At 44.4% G+C, this 15,665-nt stretch overlaps 2 protein-coding genes across 4 annotated transcripts in view; both read right to left on the bottom strand.

Moving 5' to 3' along the window:
• Nucleotides 1-4,020, bottom strand: part of atg7 (ATG7 autophagy related 7 homolog (S. cerevisiae)) — a 113,518-nt gene extending 109,498 nt beyond the window's left edge. The window contains exons 1-6 of one of the 3 annotated variants that reach the window (XM_042324899.1): nucleotides 3,165-4,020; nucleotides 2,128-2,332; nucleotides 1,681-1,735; nucleotides 910-1,027; nucleotides 586-663; nucleotides 211-327 (exon numbers count right to left, since the gene is read on the bottom strand). In XM_042324899.1, the coding sequence (XP_042180833.1) occupies nucleotides 211-327; nucleotides 586-663; nucleotides 910-1,027; nucleotides 1,681-1,735; nucleotides 2,128-2,293 (534 nt within the window). In that variant the 5' untranslated portion in view covers nucleotides 2,294-2,332; nucleotides 3,165-4,020. Of the gene's footprint in view, nucleotides 1-210; nucleotides 328-585; nucleotides 664-909; nucleotides 1,028-1,680; nucleotides 1,736-2,127; nucleotides 2,333-2,514; nucleotides 2,747-3,164 lie in introns of those variants that run through there. The other 2 variants (XM_042324897.1, XM_042324898.1) reach the window with 2 other exon arrangements.
• Nucleotides 4,021-5,044: 1,024 nt separating this feature from the next.
• On the bottom strand, nucleotides 5,045-15,528 carry hrh1 (histamine receptor H1). Its single transcript, XM_024416949.2, has 4 exons — nucleotides 15,201-15,528; nucleotides 7,940-8,095; nucleotides 7,304-7,398; nucleotides 5,045-7,027 (listed from the first exon to the last, which is right to left on the bottom strand). Exons 2-4 carry the CDS (start codon nucleotides 7,984-7,986, stop codon nucleotides 5,520-5,522), a joined length of 1,650 nt encoding a protein of 549 aa, XP_024272717.2. The 5' UTR covers nucleotides 7,987-8,095; nucleotides 15,201-15,528; the 3' UTR covers nucleotides 5,045-5,519.
• Nucleotides 15,529-15,665: the final 137 nt, after the last annotated feature.

Raw genomic sequence — 15,665 nt, 5'->3', positions numbered from 1 at the left:
CTGTATTCCCCTACTGTCTGTGTTCTATGTTTGACTTTTACAGTTGTAAAGTTGACTCCCCAGAACATTCCAGATTATTGTGGGTCAAGAGGCAGGTGATAAGCAGAGATCCTGTTCACACACACCCACGCAAACACACATACTCTAGTGATGCTCTGGTTGACTCACACACCCTCACAACACAACACTCAGTAACCTACTTTAGGGTACCTGTTTAGAAGAGAAGACTTGATCTAGCGTAGCCGGCTCCTTGAGGATCTTAATTCCCTCAGAGAAACAGAGAGCTGGGAAACAGAACCAGTAGTAGAAGTGGTACTTCTTCAGGTCCTGGCAGAGAGAGAGACAGAAAAAGAGAGACAGAAAGAGAGAGAGACAGAGGGAGAGGGAGACAGAAAGAGAGAGCCAGAAAGACAGAGAGAGACAAAGAGAGAGAGACAGAAAAAGAGAGACAGAAAGAGAGAGAGACAGAGGGAGAGGGAGACAGAAAGAGAGAGCCAGAAAGAACACTTAAATGCAATGAGCAGAACCAAGTGTAAAAGTAATTAAACTATATTATAAACTTATACAAAACCATGTTTTACACACTGCATAAGTCAGCAAAAGGAATTTGCAGAGGAGGGATGGGTCCTTGAGAGCATCACCGGACTGTATGGAATCCCATATCTGGCAAGGACAAGAAGGGGAACTGTAAACATGAGATATTTCCTGAACAATACTACATAAGAAGCTAACATATTGAACACAATGTAGTAAGAATATCTGTCAATGGCCTATGCTCCTTGAGGGGGCGATATATTCTACCTACATATATTCTATGTTTAGATATAGATGATTGGGTCTCACCATGGACAGATGTAGTGTATTTCTACGTATGTGATATATGTCTACATGTCTATCAATGGGCCTTACCTCCGTGGCTTGTTGTTCCAGCAGTGCTTTTTTGTCTGAGGTCTTAAAGGCCTCTAGTGTGTTGGTGTTGTACAGGGTCCCTGTGACGGGACAGCAGCGGGCTGGGCTGGGGCCATCCCTACACAATGGATCAGGAGCAACACATCCCATATCCCATTTGTTAAATCAAATCAAATCAAATCTGCTGGAACTGCAAAGGGTTCTGTCTGGAACTGCAAAGGAACTAAAGGGTTCTGTCTGGAACTGAAGAACTGCAAAGGGTTCTGTCTGGAACTGTTCTGTCTGGAACCAGTCAACTACACAAAGGGTCTGGAACTACAAAGGGTTCTGTCTGGAACTATCTAACAAAAGGGTTCTGTCTGGAACTACAAAGGGTTCTGTCTGGAACTACAAAGGGTTCTGTCTGGAACTAAAAGGGTTCTGTTCTGGAACTGGGTTCAAAGGGTTCTGTCTGGAACTGCAAAGGGTTCTGTCTGGAACTGCAAAGGGTTCTGTCTGGAACTTCTGCAACTAGGGTTCTGTCTGGAACTACAAAGGGTTCTGTCTGGAACTACAAAGGGTTCTGTCTGGAACTACAAAGGGTTCTGTCTGGAACTAAAAAGGGTTCTGTCTGGAACTACAAAGGGTTCTGTCTGGAACTACAAAGGGTTCTGTCTGGAACTACAAAGGGTTCTGTCTGGAACTACAAAGGGTTCTGTCTGGAACTAAAAAGGGTTATCCTATTGGGACAGCCAAAGAACCCTTTCCTAAGAGTGCAGCTCTAATACTTACGCCTCAAATGCACTAAACTCCAAAGTCAGGCGAGTGGGGAGGCCGACCGGATCGCCTAGTTCAATGACAATAGACACAGATCAGTCACAGGTATCAAAAATTATACTTTTTGCAAACCCACACAATTGTGCCTCACAAGTAGTCTCCATTTGACTTGTGATTGAACATGACTGAACTAAGTCAAGACAGTCACATAAAGCCAGGTTTGTTAGGCCTATAAAATGTCATTGTATAGGTAGCCTATAGGTATAAAGTCACCATTGTAGTAGTGTGTACCCTTGGATATTCTTTTGCAATTATTTCTTACTAGTATGAAAATATATAATATTAGGCTAGCCTATGTATATCTCTCTCCATTTTACATGTGACAGCTGTCAACATTGAAGAACCAAGTCAAGAGAGACAGTCACCCAAAGCTCCAAGAATGTTCCTCGTTTCATTACGCACCATTGTAGTAGTAGCCTTTGATATTCTTGGGGCTTTCATCCAGTCGGTAATCGTTGAGTTTCTTCTGAGTGAGCTGGTGCCAGAAGCCTGCCTCTAAGGCACTGGAGAAGGGAGCAAACTGCAGCTTTTGATCCGCACTGTCTTTGTCTACGGGCACAGAAGCCATCTCTATCACCGATCCTGTTCCTTGATGCTCAGATACAATCTATATAAAAGAAATGATAGAGGGGGTGGGGGGGTATAAGAGATGAGGAGGGACGGGACGTGAGATGATTGGAGAAGAGGAGAAATTAAAATAAGAGGAAAAGGGAGAGAAGAAAGAAAGCAGAGAGAAGTCAAATTGTTCATGACAGGAAACAAATTAAGGAACTGATATTGCTACTTTACATGATTTTTAGCACGTCGATTAACAACTGGACTCCATATGGGTCATCTCCTACAAAAGTTTTCCAACTGTTATTTACTGGAGATGTTGGGAGTGTATACCTAGTTAAACATGTTAAATCGTGTATTGTTGTGTGACTCTGGGTGTGCTGGCAGAGTGACAAAAGGAGCTTTTCAGCAGTGTTGTTCCTAGCTAGCTAACTGTCATGTGGCAACACTATTCAATTCACAACTTATACGTCTATTCTCCACCCACCCCCACACCCACACACACACACACACACACACACACACACACACACACACACACACACACACACACACGAGATCTGGCAGTTTGTATACTCAGCTGCCTGGGAGATATGAATTATCTGATTGTATTATATCTTCTGTTTCAATAACACGATTACAGCAGCCAGCTGTGGTTTCCTGCATGACTAGTCTACATGACAACAGCTAACTACAGTACTAGAGTAGTCACGGAGTCACTGTTCCACTTTCCACGGTGGAGTCGATTTTACAAGGCTCCTGTCATGCACATAAACACGACATGTTTAACTGAGCAAAAGGATATGTCATTTAGTTACATACAGCTGTTGAACACTGGGAGAAGTACGTTTACATTTGATTTGTTTTACCCGTGATACACTTACCCCAAATACACCTCGCTTCCTTATTCAGATCATGTGATCTGTCGTTGCCGCAATGCACTATGGGTACGTGCACAATGTTGTTGCTATGTAGCCGTTCGCTAACTAGCTGGTTAGCCGTTAGTTCGCTAACCCAAATACATCAGTTAGACGTTAGCTAACTAGATAGTTAGCTGTTAGTTAGCCGTTCGCTAACCCAAATACATCAGTTAGACGTTAGCTAACTAGCTGGTTAGCTGTTAGTTAGCCGTTAGCTAACCCAAATACCCCAGTTAGCCGTTAGCTAACTAGCCGTTCAGTTGCTACATTTGTCTCTGTTGATTGTTATGTAGCCAAGTAAATTCGGACTCAATCTTTTTACTGGCTACAACTTGTCAGTGTGGGTTGCTTCGTGGGGGGGGGGGGACAAAATCGCCAATGTCGACTTGGAAAATCTTAACGTTAGCGAATTTAGCTAGCTGTCTGTGCTAAATAGCTAGCTAACTGTAAAAAATAATAATAATACATTCCAGTTGTAAATTATGGCGCAAGTACCATGGAGTAAAAAACGAAAAACCAAAACATGAACATGAAACCGCAAACAATGAGACAAGAAAAAACGGACAGAAACTTGTAGGCTCCACTCCTCATCTCGACGTTACTACTCTGCTGCCCGGATGAGCCAATACAACTATCAATGTTTGTTTTTTTGCTAGTTAGCAATAATGCCGAGTTAATAACAATCCAACTAACTAATTAATGAACAAACAAAAAAGCACCAGGAAGTAAGCTAACGGATAGTCCTTCAAACAGGCCAAAAAGAAGGGGACATAGTCGCATGTGTCTTCTGTAGGGAAAAGCATGCTCTAGAAAGCATGTCAAATGAGGATTTTCGTGTTGAGCCACATTCCATGCACTCAACTTCATTGGTTATTTAATTGGTTGAGTTAAACCAACCAGGCTAGGCTGGTACTGCACCAGGCAGTTTTTCCATGCAGCACCAACCCAACTTGCCACAGCCCACTTTAGCTTCTAATCGTTTCCCAATGATCCTCATCAATAGAGTATTCACTTCACTGTGACATGTAAAGATAAACTAGCTGTATTCCATTGGGTCCAGCTACAATGTAGATGCATCAGTATTTCTGCGTCCAATTTCATGCCACCACTTTATGTGCATAGATGGACAAGGGCCAATGGACATCAGTAGGGGCCCCTGACCTGTCTCTAGCTTATTGTCCCTAACCCTTGTTTACAGTTCTGAACAGTGGATAGGTATAAACAGTGTAGTAGTGGAGCTTCCACCAAATAGCCAACACCTTACAGATCAGCTCACCGTGAAGGGTTAGGAAGTGAATTGGGACAGTTTGTGAGTCATGTGTGAGAGGAATAGCTGATTGCAATACACTAGAAAATCGTTGTAAATGTCTGGATGTTTGTCAGTATAGCCTTCGGAGGAATTCTCTGTAGTCCAGCTATTCACATATTTGGCCATATTTGGTCTTTTTAATCCCCAATAATGTATTTACCCAAGATTATTCAGGCCAAAGTGAAAATAACAATAATTATGGTGGTTTTGCATGACCTCAACTCAGGATGTGGCCAACACATTATTAACAGATATTGACATTTTGTCTACATAGAGAATGAGCTATGAGTAAATGTATTTAGTAAATGTTAAAAAGCGTATTTTTTATTGTAGAATGTAAACATATCATGTTGCCGTGTTTACCACAGTGTGAGCACTGAGTTACAGCAGTAAGGTTTAGTCTACACTGGCGCCCCCTCAAATCAAGACAAATCACTGAAACACTTTGAGATGTATGTCTTTTTGTATAAATATTTTTGGTAAGGGAAGTACAGTATAACAGTTGCATAGGTTACTCATCCATAACAAACCCACCCCCATTCAGACACTTTTATTGGAAATTACAGACACTAATGACTAAAATACATGTTAAAAGTCAGACAAGACTCCATGAAGACTGGAATGCATGGTTGGTTGCGGTTTGAGATAAGACACATTTCCGTTTTCACAGAAAATTGACAATTAAGGTTTGAACTTGAACCAGATTGAATTGAAAAGGGGGTCTCTTTTATTGGAAATTACAGACACGACTGACTAAAATAAAAAGTCAGACAAGACTCCATGAAGACTGGAATGCATGGTTTGTTGAGTGAGAAGGATGATGTTTAGGTTTGATACAGAAATACTTAGGCCTACAATAAATAAGCATTATATTTACAAAACTATACAAAGTTAAGGTACCAAAATTGAAGTTACTCAAAACATGCAAGCACACCGAAGTTTAAAGCAGCATCGATAACATAACTTAAAGGGCTACCTGCCAATCAAGACACTGTTCAGAAAACCTTTCATCACAAATGAATGTGTAAAATCTTTTTGAACACCCTTTTGAAATTCTCATTGCAGAGGGGGTATATGAACGGGTTCAAGGTAGAGTTTATATACCCAAGCCATATCGTGAACATATGTAGGTCGTGATGTACACAGGTTTGGCAGAAAGCCATGACCATAAAGACTATGAAGTATGGGATCCAACACGTCATGAACCCAGCTATAATACAGCCCAGCTGCTTGGCTGCTTTATGCTCCTTATGGACCTGAAGGCTCTGGATACGCTGCCTGGACTGGGCACAGAACTTCTGCCAGGTCTGCTTTAGAGTCACAGCGTTGGCTACAGCATCCGGGTTAGCACCATCGTCGGGCTCCGAGTCCTCCTGGGGCCATGGTGACGGGGGTGAATTATGGGGCCATGGTGACGGGGGTGAATTCAGAGACTGGGTGAAATCGTTGTACAACATGGTGGTGTATCTCTGCACGTCAGCTATCTGGGTTATCTCGCAAACGCCAGCCACAGAGTTTAGCGGCGCGGCTGTGTCGCTCACGGATACGTACAGTCCCTGCGCGTTGTTGTCGTCAGTGTGTGTGAAGTGGAGAGGTAATGTTGACAGGTTCAAAGGGGTCTCTGAGTCTGAATTCTTCTCCCGAAAAGACAAAGATCTGCTCTTTCTTTTGCCCTTTACAGTCTTCCTCAGACGTTTTGTCATTCTGAGCAGTGAATGACTGGAGTGACAGTCTTTCTCAGACTTGGGTTCCCTGGATGCGTTGGTTTCAGCCGTATCTGTTGAGTTGTACAGCTGGTCTAAAGTGTACTGATCAAAGTCACAGTCATTTCCCTTATTTTCCTCGTTAGAAGACTCGCAGGGTCTATTTCCTGTTTGGACTTTGTGTCCGATACGGTTTCCCACCGTGGAATCTGTAGGATTGATAATCCTCTCCCTCTCTCTGAAGTGCCTCCTCACAGCCATGTAGATGCGCGAGTAGAACCACAGCATCAACAGAGACGGAAGGTGGAAGTTAAACACGGAAGTTAAAACCTTAAACCACGTAACAAACCGGAAATCAGTGTCACACTTATTTTCCATTTCCGGTTTAAGATCGACAGTAGCAAACGACCTCCACCCTAGAATAGGAATAATCCACATCGTAGACAACAACCAGGCCCCTGAGATCATAACGCTAGCTCTCCTTCTGGTTCGGTACTTCAGGTACCTCAGCGGCTCGTGAACGGACCGATACCGATCCAGACATAGTATAAACAGACTAAAGATGGAGGCTGTGCTGGCTACGTAATCCATGATGAGCCAGAACTGACAGACGACCCTCCCCAGCCTCCACTCGTCCTCCAGCAGATACACCAGGTTGAGGGGCATGACGGTGGCCCCGACGATGAGATCCGCCACGGAGAGGCTGACGATGTAGAGGTTGCCCACCGTGTGGAGGGTCCTCTCCTTCTTCACAGCGTAGAGTACCAGGATGTTCATGACGACGGTGAGCAGGGACAGGAAGCCCAGGAAGACACCTAGAGTAGATAGGATAAATTTGTTTTATTGATTTATTTCACCTTTATTTAACCAGGAATAAACAAACGTACAGTCAATAACACAATAGGAAAAAGTCTATATACAAGTGTGTGCAAATGGAGTGAGGAGGTAAGGCAATAAATAGGCCAATAGTAGCAAAGTAATTACAATTTAGCTAATTAACACTGGAGTGATAGATGAGTGCATAGAGATACTTAATTGTCTATAGCTTAGACCCAAATGGTGCCTTTCTCAAGACACACACACACACACACCTAGTAGGGTATTGTGGAAGCTGTAGTGATGCTCGGCGGGTATGGTTGAGTTGGATGGTGACTGTTGGGTCTCATGGTATGGTTCTCTCGAGATGCTGTGGAAGAAAAGAAAAACACTCCCAATGCAATACTTTTAATACAGGAATGGTGTTGACAGCCAAGACAACAAACACTGCAGAAACCATTAAGAACACCTGCTCTTTCCATGACAGACTGACCAGGTGATCCCTTATTGATGTCACCTGTTAAATCCACTTCAATCAGTGTAGATGAAGGGGAGGAGACATGGTTAAAGAATGATTTTTAAGCCTTGAGACAATTGAGACATGGATTGTGTATGTTTGCCATTCAGAGGGTGAATGGGCAAGACAACAGATTATGTGCCTTTGAACGGGGTATTAGTAGTAGGTACCAGGAGCACCGGTTTGTGTCAAGAACTGCAAAGCTGCTGGGTTTTTTCATGCTCAACGGTTTCCCATGTGTATCAAGAATGGCCCACAGTGGAAGGCATTACAGTCAACATGGGCCAGCATCCTTGTGGAACGCTTGACAACTTGTAGAGTCCATGTAGGGGTGAGAGGTGTCCTTAATGTTTTGTAGAATTTCATTAGACACACAAAGTGGTGGCTGCACTACCTGTCTGGGGTGAAGACATCAGGTGTAGACTGAATAGAATCCATCATGGTGCTCGTCTCTAGATGACTTCTTTATCTTAAGTATTCTTTTTGTGAAGAACCGGTGATCTGTAGGATGTGCATGTCACCCCTCCTCCTCTTCATCCTCTCTTGATCCCTTCACATGATGTCAGAAGTGTTGGAAACATCAGGAGTAATCACAGCAATCTGTATCCATGTATCCTCCCTGAGTCAATACCCCCATCAGCCAGTACTGTATCCTCCCTGAGTCAATACCCCCATCAGCCAGTACTGTATCCTCCCTGAGTCAATACCCCCATCAGCCAGTACTGTGTCCTCCCTGAGTCAATACCCCCATCAGCCAGTGCTGTGTCCTCCCTGAGTCAATACCCCCATCAGCCAGTACTATATGCTCCCTGAGTCAATACCCCATCAGCCAGTGCTGTATCCTCCCTGAGTCAATACCCCCATCAGCCAGTGCTGTATCCTCCCTGAGTCAATACCCCCAGCAGCCAGTACTATATCCTCCCTGAGTCAATACCTCCATCAGCCAGTACTGTATCCTCCTGAGTCAATACCCCCATCAGCCAGTGCTGTGTCCTCCTTGAGTCAATACCCCATCAGCCAGTACTATATCCTCCCTGAGTCAATACCCCCATCAGCCAGTACTGTATCCTCCCTGAGTCAATACCCCCATCAGCCAGTGCTGTATCCTCACTGAGTCAATACCCCAGCAGCCAGTACTATATCCTCCCTGAGTCAATACCCCCAGCAGCCAGTACTATATCCTCCCCCTGAGTCAATACCCCCATCAGCCAGTACTGTATCCTCCCTGAGTCAATACCCCCATCAGCCAGTGCTGTGTCCTCCCTGAGTCAATACCCCATCAGCCAGTGCTGTGTCCTCCCTGAGTCAATACCCCCATCAGCCAGTACTATATCCTCCCTGAGTCAATACCCCCATCAGCCAGTACTGTATCCTCCCTGAGTCAATACCCCCATCAGCCAGTGCTGTATCCTCCTGAGTCAATACCCCCAGCAGCCAGTACTATATCCTCCCTGAGTCAATACCCCCAGCAGCCAGTACTGTATCCTCCCTGAGTCAATACCCCCATCAGCCAGTACTGTATCCTCCCTGAGTCAATACCCCCATCAGCCAGTGCTGTGTCCTCCCTGAGTCAATACCCCATCAGCCAGTACTATATCCTCCCTGAGTCAATACCCCCATCAGCCAGTACTGTATCCTCCCTGAGTCAATACCCCCATCAGCCAGTGCTGTATCCTCCCTGAGTCAATACCCCAGCAGCCAGTACTATATCCTCCCTGAGGCAATACCCCCAGCAGCCAGTACTGTATCCTCCCTGAGTCAATACCCCCATCAGCCAGTACTGTATCCTCCCTGAGTCAATACCCCCATCAGCCAGTACTATATCCTCCCTGAGTCAATACCCCCATCAGCCAGTACTGTATCCTCCCTGAGTCAATACCCCATCAGCCAGTGCTGTATCCTCCCTGAGTCAATACCCCAGCAGCCAGTACTATATCCTCCCTGAGTCAATACCCCCAGCAGCCAGTACTGTATCCTCCTGAGTCAATACCCCCATCAGCCAGTACTGTATCCTCCCTGAGTCAATACCCCCATCAGCCAGTGCTGTGTCCTCCTGAGTCAATACCCCCATCAGCCAGTACTATATCCTCCCTGAGTCAATACCCCATCAGCCAGTACTGTATCCTCCTGAGTCAATACCCCCATCAGCCAGTGCTGTATCCTCCCTGAGTCAATACCCCCATCAGCCAGTACTGTATCCTCCCTGAGTCAATACCCCCATCACCCAGTACTGTATCCTCCCTGAGTCAATACCCCCATCAGCCAGTGCTGTATCCTCCCTGAGTCAATACCCCCAGCAGCCAGTGCCTGGGGGTATAAATAACAGATTATTAACTCAATAAATCTCTCAAGGTCAGACACTGCCTGTTTGCCAAATGGCACCCCATTCCCTAGGTAGACCTGGTCAAAAGCAGTGCACTACATAGGAAATAGGTTGCAATTTTGGATGCAACCAGCAACAGGTTTTTATAGAAATCCTGGTTGGAGAATTCCATATTTCCTTCTTATTACCCTCTGATTCTGAGAATCTTGCAACCAGGAAGCAACCCTATCACCAACCAGGAAGCAACCCGAGCACCAACCAGGAAGCAACCCGAGCACCAACCAGGATACAACCCTAGCCTCAACATGACCTCTCACTGAACCTTATAATAAAGGGTTTGAATCAAACCAGGGACTGTAGCAACACCTCTTGCACTGAGATGCAGTGCCTTAGACCGCTGCGCCACTTGGGAGTCATTTCACACTTTTGGTATGATGAATCTCACAGCAAGCAACTCAAGGTTACTGAAAAGTTGTTAAATAGACTACCTGAAGATGAGAGGCCTTCATAGCCATCTGGTAAGAAAACTAAAGGCTACTTATTGGTGTTGAGAACCCTTTTCACCTGGGTGTGTTTACACAGAGATCCCAACATGTATACATGGAAACCAGCCATGAGGTAAATATTTTTGTTTTCGGGGGTTTTTCTAACATTGTATCGTCAATACTTTACCAACCTTAACCCAACACCTAGCGACCACATCAAGAGGTTCGGATCTGGGTTTGAGTCCAGGTCAGGCAACCCCCCCCCCAAATAGATAGTAGTTGGTGGTTTTCTGACCAAAAGAGCACAACAACATTCTGTTGCTCAGTAGCCTAATTATTTAGTAGGAATTACCCAGATAGGACATTTGGGTCCTTGGAACTTGTGGGAACGTACGTTTTTGGCTTCCGATTGGTTCTGGGAACAAAGCATACGTTTCCTGACCTGTAAAACGGAATGTTTTTTTAAATGTTCTGAGAATGGAAGTGAAAATTTTGCCTGTTATGGGAACAATAAATGCAGAACTAAGAACAGATACAGTCCTTGGTTCACCCCAGACCTGACTGCCCTGGACCAGCACAAAACATCCTGTGGCGGACTGCAATAGCATCGAATAGTCCCCGTGATATGCAACTGTTCAGGGAAGTCCGGAACCAATACACGCAGTCAGTCAGGAAAGCTAAGGCCAGCTTCTTCAGGCAGAAGTTTGCATCCTGTAGCTCCAACTCCAAAAGTTCTGGGACACTGTGAAGTCCATGGAGAACAAGAGCACCTCCTCCCAGCTGCCCACTGCACTGAGGCTAGGTAACACGGTCACCACCGATAAATCCATGATTATCGAAAACTTCAATAAGCATTTCTCAACGGCTGGCCATGCCTTCCGCCTGGCTACTCCAACCTCGGCCAACAGCTCCTCCCCCGGCAGCTCCTCGCCCAAGCCTCTCCAAGTTCTCCTTTACCCAAATCCAGATAGCAGATGTTCTGAAAGAGCTGCAAAACCTGGACCCGTACAAATCAGCTGGGCTTGACAATCTGGACCCCCTATTTCTGAAACTATCCGCCGCCATTGTCGCAACCCCTATTACCAGCCTGTTCAACCTCTCTTTCATATCGTCTGAGATCCCCAAGGATTGAAAGCTGCCGCAGTCATCCCCCTCTTCAAAGGGGGAGACACCCTGGACCCAAACTGTTACAGACCTATATCCATCCTGCCCTGCCTATCTAAGGTCTTCGAAAGCCAAGTCAACAAACAGGTCACTGACCATCTCGAATCCCACCGTACCTTCTCCGCTGTGCAATCTGGCTTCCGAGCCGGTCACGGGTGCACCTCAGCCACACTCAAGGTACTAAACGATATCATAACCGCCATCGATAAAAGACAGTACTGTGCAGCCGTCTTCATCGACCTTGCCAAGGCTTTCGACACTGTCAATCACCATATTCTCATCGGCAGACTCAGTAGCCTCGGTTTTTCGGATGACTGCCTTGCCTGGTTCACCAATTACTTTGCAGACAGAGTTCAGTGTGTCAAATCGGAGGGCATGCTGTCCGGTCCTCTGGCAGTCTCTATGGGGGTACCACAGGGTTCACCTCGGGCCGACTCTTTTCTCTGTGTATATCAATGATGTTGCTCTTGCTGCGGGCGATTCCCTGATCCACCTCTACGCAGACGACACCATTCTATATACTTTCGGCCCGTCATTGGACACTGTGCTATCTAACCTCCAAACAAGCTTCAATGCCATACAACACTCCTTCCGTGGCCTCCAACTCCTCTTAAACGCTAGTAAAACCAAATGCATGCTTTTCAACCGATCGCTGCCTACACCCGCATGCCCGACTAGCATCACCACCCTGGATGGTTCCGACCTTGAATATGTGGACATCTATAAGTACCTAGGTGTCTGGCTAGACTGCAAACTCTCCTTCCAGACTCATATCAAACACCTCCAATCAAAAATCAAATCAAGAGTCGGCTTTCTATTCCGCAACAAAGCCTCCTTCACTCACGCCGCCAAGCTTACCCTAGTAAAACTGACTATCCTACCAATCCTCGACTTCGGCGATGTCATCTACAAAATGGCTTCCAACACTCTACTCAGCAAACTGGATGCAGTATATCACAGTGCCATCCGTTTTGTCACTAAAGCACCTTATACCACCCACCACTGCGACCTGTATGCTCTAGTCGGCTGGCCCTCGCTACATATTCGTCGCCAGACCCACTGGCTCCAGGTCATCTACAAGTCCATGCTAGGTAAAGCTCCGCCTTATCTCAGTTCACTGGTCACGATGGCAACACCCATCCGTAGCACGCGCTCCAGCAGGTGTATCTCACTGATCATCCCTAAAGCCAACACCTCATTTGGCCGCCTTTCGTTCCAGTACTCTGCTGCCTGTGACTGGAACGAATTGCAAAAATCGCTGAAGTTGGAGACTTTTATCTCCCTCACCAACTTCAAACATCAGCTATCTGAGCAGCTAACCGATCGCTGCAGCTGTACATAGTCTATTGGTAAATAGCCCACCCATTTTCACCTACCTCATCCCCATACTGTTTTTATTTATTTACTTTTCTGCTCTTTTGCACACCAATATCTCTACCTGTACATGACCATCTGATCATATATCACTCCAGTGTTAATCTGCAAAATTGTAACTATTCGTCTACCTCCTCATGCCTTTTGCACACATTGTACATTGTATATAGACTCCCCCTTTGTTTTCTACTGTGTTATTGACTTGTTAATTTGTTTATTCCATGTGTAACTCTGTGTTGTCTGCTCACACTGCTATGCTTTATCTTGGCCAGGTCGCAGTTGTAAATGAGAACTTGTTCTCAACTAGCCTACCTGGTTAAATAAAGGTGAAATAAAAAATAAAATAAAATAAAATAATTTAGGCTGCAGGGGGTTCTGAGAACGTTTTACTATGGTTCCAGGGAGGTTCTGAGAACGTTTTACTATGGTTCCAGGGGGTTCTGAGAACGTTTTACTGTGGTTGCAGGGGAGTTCTGAGAACGTTTTACTATGGTTCCAGGGCAGTTCTGAGAACGTTTTACTATGGTTCCAGGGCAGTTCTGAGAACATTTTACTGTGGTTCCAGGGGGGTTCTGAGAACATTTTACTGTGGTTCCAGGGAGGTTCTGAGAACGTTTTAATATGGTTCCAGGGGGGGTTCTGAGAACGTTTTAATATGGTTCCAGGGAGGTTCTGAGAATGTTTTAATATGGTTCCAGGGAGGTTCTGAGAATGTTTTAATATGGTTCCAGGGAGGTTCTGAGAATGTTTTAATATGGTTCCAGGGGGGTTCTGAGAACGTTTTAATATGGTTCCAGGGAGGTTCTGAGAATGTTTTAATATGGTTCCAGGGAGGTTCTGAGAATGTTTTAATATGGTTCCAGGGAGGTTCTGAGAATGTTTTAATATGGTTCCAGGGGGGGTTCTGAGAACGTTTTAATATGGTTCCAGGGAGGTTCTGAGAACGTTTTAATATGGTTCCAGGGAGGTTCTGAGAATGTTTTAATATGGTTCCAGGGAGGTTCTGAGAACGTTTTAATATGGTTCCAGGGGGGGTTCTGAGAACGTTTTACTATGGTTCCCCGAAAGTTTCCCTGGAGGTTTTTATTAACATTCTGATTCCAGAAACAAGGTTTTTTTTAATAACTTCCTTAAAAAACTTTCACTGAATGTTTCAATAAGGATTGTAATATCACTGCTAGGTTAGGTGAAAGATAGGACACATAGAAATGTATTTGTTTTGGCATTAATCATGTGTACACATTTCTTTTTTGGTGTGGCACAGCGGCAGTGAGATTTGAACCTATGATCTGCAATTCTCTAGCTATGGAATTTGTCCACTGCGCCACTAGGATGGAGCTAGAATGACATGTAATTTTTTGCTTTTGTTTTACAAAGCTGTTCATTTTAGTCTATTCAAACGGACCCCATTTCAAAGGAAAACAAACACTCAATAAGATTGAGATCAGGTGTGGGCAATTAGCTGTTGTGGCCAACACACCTGAACACAGATGTGTTGATGCTGAGACCCGAATGTGTGTATTTCAATAACACTCTTAAAACGTTTTCTTGAACATTACTAACGTTTTCTGAACGTACTGAGAACATTATTTTAAATAGAACCATGAGGGAACCTGGTGGAATCATTATGCCGAAGCATTGAAATTCCCACAGGAGAACGTTGTTTCTTAACGTTCTCTGAACGTTTTGAGAACAATCCCAATGTCAAACCAGTTGGAGAACGTTCCTAGAACCATGAACACGTTTTTTGTTGTAGAAAACTTAACCCTGTTTGAACTTATGGGAAACGTTCTGTTAGAGAAATTAAATGCCAAGAAAATAACGTTATTTTGTAAAGTTCCTTAAATATATGCTGAGAAATGTACCAAAGCCAAGCAACTATTCTGCACCATTCCCAGAACGTTGTGGGAAGGTATGCAAAATAACCATAGGACAACCACTCTCACCAAGCTCTAGGAAACATATTGTTCTCAGAATGTGTGTTAGCTGGGTATAATATGATTTTTTTTTTAAACCATGAAATAAAATGGTATTCGATCATTCTCATGATAGTAGCCTATATCCCAAGCAATTACATGTTGTGAATTTTCGTTATTTATTACCAGGAATCCCAAACTGTTCAAATGTCGCCTGTGGAATACACAAAAGAGAAGCACGTTCCACGGACAGGTATCGCAAACTTTGAACTTTTTCTTTAATTTTGTATTACTTTCATGTTGAGAGTCTTGCTTTATGTTAAATAGGCATACATTACCAGCAATAACTATATATATATAAAAAAAACATGTTTAAATAATGTTTTTACTCACCTCGAAGTTGGAAAATCTTGAATAAAATGTGAAACCTTTAGATTTGTAAAATAGGACGGTTGACGCGTGTTCCCAGCAGCGGCAGGCAGTGTGAGAACATTGCCCGTTGCGGACGGACGCACGCAGTCACCCACCCACCTTCTTTATCTAGACTCGGAGAGCAGTGCGCATTCAAGGTCTACACTCTACTTACGTTTTATTACATTATTGCTTCAGCAACTGTTTACGAAGAGGTTAAACAGTACAATCACAGCCTTAGATATTTTGTTGAGATATCCTCTTCGTCAACAGTCGCTGACAGAACAACGTAACATTCTGTAAACATGTTAGGTCTATGTTATAATATCTCTTGGACCGTACAACTGGACACCAGTCTATAGTCTACTGTTGGGTTTAGCAGGACCAGAACTAACTGGAAACTACAGATGATCCAGAGGATCACTGTATTATACTGTATCTCACTGT

Source organism: Oncorhynchus tshawytscha, linkage group LG07 (genome assembly GCF_018296145.1).
Source record: "Oncorhynchus tshawytscha isolate Ot180627B linkage group LG07, Otsh_v2.0, whole genome shotgun sequence".
Lineage (NCBI taxonomy): Eukaryota > Metazoa > Chordata > Actinopteri > Salmoniformes > Salmonidae > Oncorhynchus > Oncorhynchus tshawytscha.
The sequence above is the reverse complement of the archived record's forward strand: the minus strand, read 5'-3'. Positions and strand labels throughout refer to the sequence as shown.